The sequence below is a fragment of the Gadus morhua genome, chromosome 7 (genome assembly GCF_902167405.1).
Source record: "Gadus morhua chromosome 7, gadMor3.0, whole genome shotgun sequence".
Lineage (NCBI taxonomy): Eukaryota > Metazoa > Chordata > Actinopteri > Gadiformes > Gadidae > Gadus > Gadus morhua.
The window spans coordinates 28,112,551-28,117,550 of record NC_044054.1 but is presented as its reverse complement, the minus strand read 5'-3'; the positions used below and the strand labels follow the sequence as shown (position 1 = coordinate 28,117,550).

General features: G+C 52.8%; 1 protein-coding gene across 2 annotated transcripts in view; it reads right to left on the bottom strand.

Moving 5' to 3' along the window:
* ywhag1 (3-monooxygenase/tryptophan 5-monooxygenase activation protein, gamma polypeptide 1) overlaps nucleotides 1–5,000 on the bottom strand; it is a 10,419-nt gene that overhangs the window by 718 nt on the left and 4,701 nt on the right. Inside the window, exons 2-3 of one of the 2 annotated variants that reach the window (XM_030361985.1) lie at nucleotides 1,053–1,692; nucleotides 1–310 (exon numbers count right to left, since the gene is read on the bottom strand). The exon at nucleotides 1–310 is cut by the window's left edge and continues 718 nt beyond it. In XM_030361985.1, coding sequence (XP_030217845.1) covers nucleotides 198–310; nucleotides 1,053–1,692 — 753 coding nt within the window. In that variant the 3' untranslated portion in view covers nucleotides 1–197. Of the gene's footprint in view, nucleotides 311–1,019; nucleotides 1,693–5,000 lie in introns of those variants that run through there. The other variant, XM_030361984.1, reaches the window with a different exon arrangement.

Sequence of the window (5,000 nt, the reverse complement as noted above, 5' to 3'; positions counted from 1 at the left end):
TAAAGCACATCAGCACATGAGTGGGATAACAGCACCAAAATGACTCCATGGACTTGCTATTTCGGTTACTGTATGACTGTGTGACTGAGCTGGAAACATACTGGACACAAAGCAAACCAAACATCTCTTTTTTTGTGTATGTCTGTCGTTCCGTAACAGAGACAACCCGGCTTTCTCACTGACATAGTGTGGCGCACCTAAATGCTTTTAACGAAGCCGTTCTTAAAACTCTGAAAACACGTTTGTTCACTCTGGACTCTCTCTCTCTCTCTCTCTCTCTCTCTCTCTCTCTCTCTCTCTCTCTCTCTCTCTCTCACACACAACATGAAGCAAGGCGAAGACATTCAATGTTACTGTAATTTTCTCGTTGCTCAAGCGATCAATCTCAAAATGTTTTTTTTTTTTCCCAATGCTCCTCTCTCACCAAATAGGATAAGCCAGCCTCATAGCTTCATTTGCGCAGCGGTAAGAACAGTCTAGGCCAGTGTGACCCTCGCCCTATGGACACACTGTGTTGAATGACATCCCTCACTCCCCCTCCGCGGGACTTTGGCAAATGTCGCGGCGGCTATCGAAGTAGGCTCACATTCTAGCTAACTAACCGTTTTGTTAATTGCAGGTAATTCCACAAACTACAATTGCCCGCCCTCCACCCTACTGTTTCGATTTTCCACTTGTAAATTGTGTAAAAATAAAGAACCGTCGCCACATCGGCGCCCTCCGGCAGAAGACACCCCGACTTTTAGAAACTCCTAAGAACGTGTTTTTGGATTATTACCCTAATTACCTTTTAGTTGATTTTGTCGTCATTTGTGCGCGTGCGTGTTTTGTGTTGTGTGTTGTGTGTATGTGTGTGTGTGTGTGTGTGTGTTTGGCAGAGTGAGGCGTCGGAGGGGTAAGGGGTAGGGTAGGGATAGGCGGTAGGTGATGTTGGGTTGGGAACTCGGGGGGGGGGGGGGGGGGCTCGTAATCTTCAGGGTGGTAAGGGGGGTCTTCCTTTTTTTTTTGGGGGGGGGGGGGGGGGGGGGGGGGGGTCTAGTTGTTGCCCTCGCCGGCCTCGTCGTCCTGCTGGTCGCTGGTCCACAGAGTCAGGTTGTCCCGGAGCAGCTGCATGATGAGCGTAGAGTCTTTGTAGGAGTCCTCGTTCAGGGTGTCCAGCTCGGCGATGGCGTCGTCGAAGGCCGTCTTGGCCAGGTGGCACGCCTGCTCCGGCGCGTTCTGGATCTCGTAGTAGAACACCGAGTAGTTGAGCGCCAGCCCCAGACGGATGGGGTGGGTGGGCTGCATGTGCTCCTTGCTGATCTCGTGCGCCTCGCTGTACGACTTCTCGGACGACTCCACCACCGCCGCCCGCTTCTCGCCCGTGGCCACCTCGGCCAGGTAGCGGTAGTAGTCGCCCTTCATCTTCAGGTAGAACACCTTGCTCTCGTGCTGCGTCTCGTTGCAGTTCTTGATCAGGAAGTTGTCGAGGAGGTTGAGGACGTCCTGGCACACGGCCTCCAGCTCCTTCTCGATCTTTTCCCGGTAGGCGCGCACCATCTCGATCTTCTTCTCGTTGCCGTCGGCCGACGTCTTCTGCTCGATGCTGGAGATCACCCTCCAGGAGGACCTCCGGGCCCCCACCACGTTCTTGTAGGCCACCGACAGCAGGTTCCTCTCCTCGTTGGACAGCGCCTCGTTCAGCTCCGTCACCTGCGGGGGGGGGGGGGGGAGACACGCGGCAGACATTTTGTTTTTCGAGTCGTTATTGTTGTTTTGTTTTGGGTTGTTGACAGTTTTATGTCGTTGTTTCTTGCCGTTCTTTTTTGGTGCCTCGGCAATATTACTGTTGATTTTGACAATTACATATATTCAAACTGCACCTTAATTGCTGTATTGCACTTCTATTTCGATCTCCAAATACATTTCGTTGACGCTGTACTTGTACTCTGCACAATGACAATAAAGTTGAATCTGAATCTGAAGCTGATTTACAAAGCCAATGCCGCCATTTTGAATTTCTTTGAAGAGAAAGCGCAATTAGGCTCTATTATCATCACACTTTTCCCATATACCATCCAAAACTAAAAACAGCCGCAAAGATTGATCGTGGATCGTTCTCTCATCCTCAATCGTCTCAGTGTTGCCTGGACACGCTCTGATCAAAGGAAAAGGTGTAATCTTCATTTCTACCCCCTCAGACAACTCGCCAGCTGCCCCCAGCAGGGTGAGTCCGCCTCTATGCGACAGCATGACATCATCCTCCTCAGAGGTCACCCCTGCCCCCCCCCCCCCCCCAGCGCTCTGAAAGCATGTGTTGTTTGGTTCAGTTTGGGTTTCTTTCTGAGTCGGGGGCTGGCCAGAGGACCCTATGCACCACACCGGAACTATAGTGGCTGCACCTTGATTTGTCGTCACACTGACCGGACCGCATTGGGTCAGCAACCAAAAGCAAGAGGCTGACAAGGCACAATAACACCATCACTAATCTAGTAATTCTGTCTGGCTGAAGTATATTTGAAAGTATGTATTTTTAAACATCGGAAGAAATGTCGTAGGTCTGCTTTGGCTGATTTTTACATTTACTACGCTTGACTTCATAAATAAAGACAGGACGGTTATTTTTGTTCAGTTACAAATCTGTTAAAACTCCAAGTTCTGCCAGGGTTGGTGCTCTATCCCTCACACCTCTCGGATCACATCATTATTACCAGTCAGGATAAGAAGAAAAACACCCGTTCTTGTCGGAAGTCCAAAACGTATGATTGCCAAAATGCATGAATGTTATTTCGGCGGTCTACACCGAAGCTGAACGGTCCAGGCGATTATGTGCACTTCCTCCGGTATATCCTGTCATTTCGTCTCGCTTTTTTGGTGGAGTGCCAAGCTAAATATCTCCCTCCATACCCAATCATACAGTAGGGGTTACACAATTCTTCCAGTATATGTTCACGAGGTAGTGGCACCTCATTACTCAGCAAACAATGTGTGATAAGAAAGGCTGGGGTCATAGCGTAGTTTACAAGCTGAGAAAGACCCAGATTGTGAATGTATAAGTACAGACTGCAGGGCAAATGCTGTGTCGTGGAGACCCAGGGCAAAAAGGCACAAAGACACTCTAACCCTCGACTCAGTGGCCACGAGGCTGTTCAGAAGACAACGCTAGTCACGTTTGGTACAGAGACACCAAGGCGATTTGATGTGGCTGTTTTTATCCAGCACTTATATGTGCCCAGGCTTTCGTCTTCATTGCTTTACAATCAATACAATCTACCAAAGCAACGTCTTCTAACCGAGTTCTCCTCCACCTGAATCAGGCTCACCAGATTACCAGCGCTGGAACAGGGAGGGAGCTTGGAAGAGCTGGGAGATGGGGGGGGGGGGGGGGGGGGGGGGGGGGGAGAGAGACAAAGAGCAATATATCATGCAATCTGCTGTTTCCATGGAGACAGCAAAATCTGCTTTGTTTTTCTTTTTTTCTTTTCTTTTTAGAGGCCGCCGAGCTACAGACGATCTGTACTGGGGACACTGGTGTTAAACCACTACAGGCTGGGGGAGAGGCGGCTAAGGTAAGGAAGGGGGGGAGGCAGGTGAAGGAAGAGCAGGCAGAGGAGGGGAGGGAGGGAGGGAGGGAAGGGGAGAGAGAGGGGGGCAGGGGGGAGGCAGGTTAAGGAACAGTAGTGATAGGGAGGGAGGGAGGGAGGGAGGGAGGGAGGGAGGGAGGGAGGGACGGAGGGAGGGAGGGAGGGAGGGAGGGGAAGAGCAGGGTGAGGGAGGGGAGGCAGGTAAAGGAGGGGCAGGGAGTGGGAGGGTGGGAGTACAGGGAGATAACAGCCGACTCCAGGAAACACGCAGTATCCATATCTCACTCGTTCCAGACTATTCTGTACATTGGACTTCTAAACGGTCACCTATTCAAGCCTTTGTATAAGGTCATTGCACAAGGAAACAAATGCACAAAAAAACAACAGCGCCACCGCCTCAGATGATAAGAAAGACAGACAAAACCACAGAGACAAGCGGTCAGGCCGGTCGAGACAACTTCCCCCTGGGGACCGTTGCTTTATGAACGATTGCACCTTTTTTACAACGGCCGATAAACGTTCCCGGTTTGGCAGACTGTAAAGTAAAGAGATAAGAAACGGCCAAACCACAGTTTGCGCAACGACGAGTGCGTGAGTGAGAGCGGATCGGTCATCAGGGCTCCGAGCCTGAACCCTGGTCCCGATCTGACGGGCGCAGAGAGGCCTGGTGAATACCTTGGCCTCCGGGTGACCCGCCCCGACTACAGCACAGCGATGAGGTCACTGCCGTAGCGTTCACGGAGGTCAGAAAAACAAGTCCTACACAACTCTCTGTCAAAACATGGCTGGCTCTCTTTGTCTCCCCCGGGCGCGCAGTGAGGGCCAGGCGGAAGCCGCAGTACGGGGTGTGTGTGTGTGTGTGTGTGTCTGTGTGTGTGTGTGTGTGTGTGTCTGTGTGTGTGTGTGTGTGTGTGTGTGTGTGTGTGTGTGTGTGTGTGTGTGTGTGTGTGTGTGTGGGCGGGGGAGGGTTGTGGTTGGGTGTGTGTGGGTGTGTATGTGTGCGTGTGTGTTTGTGGGGGCTGCGGGGGGGGGGGGGGGGGGGGGGCTACACAATGGGGCTCTGTCCCCCCCCTAGTGGATCTCATCCATCACGCCCGCCCTCTCTCGTCCCTCGTACTCGCCGCGCGTCGAGGTCCGCACACCACGAAGGACCGACCCGTTCCCCGTCTCTGTCCCGCTCGCTCTCGCGCGCCGTCGCTCGCTGCCGTGACTCCACGGGCGAGTCCAGTGAGCGGCCGGGCGATCTGATTGGCTGGCCGCTCGGGGTGGTTGTAGGGGGGGAGGGCTAGCTTAACAGAGTTTTTAATCCACTCCACGGATCTATCTCCCCGATGATCCCTGCGGTCGACCCCTCCCTCCCCTTTGCTCCTCGCATCCTCTTCCTCACCCTCCTCACCCTCCTCACCTTCCTCTTCCTGACATCCGGACATCCTCTGC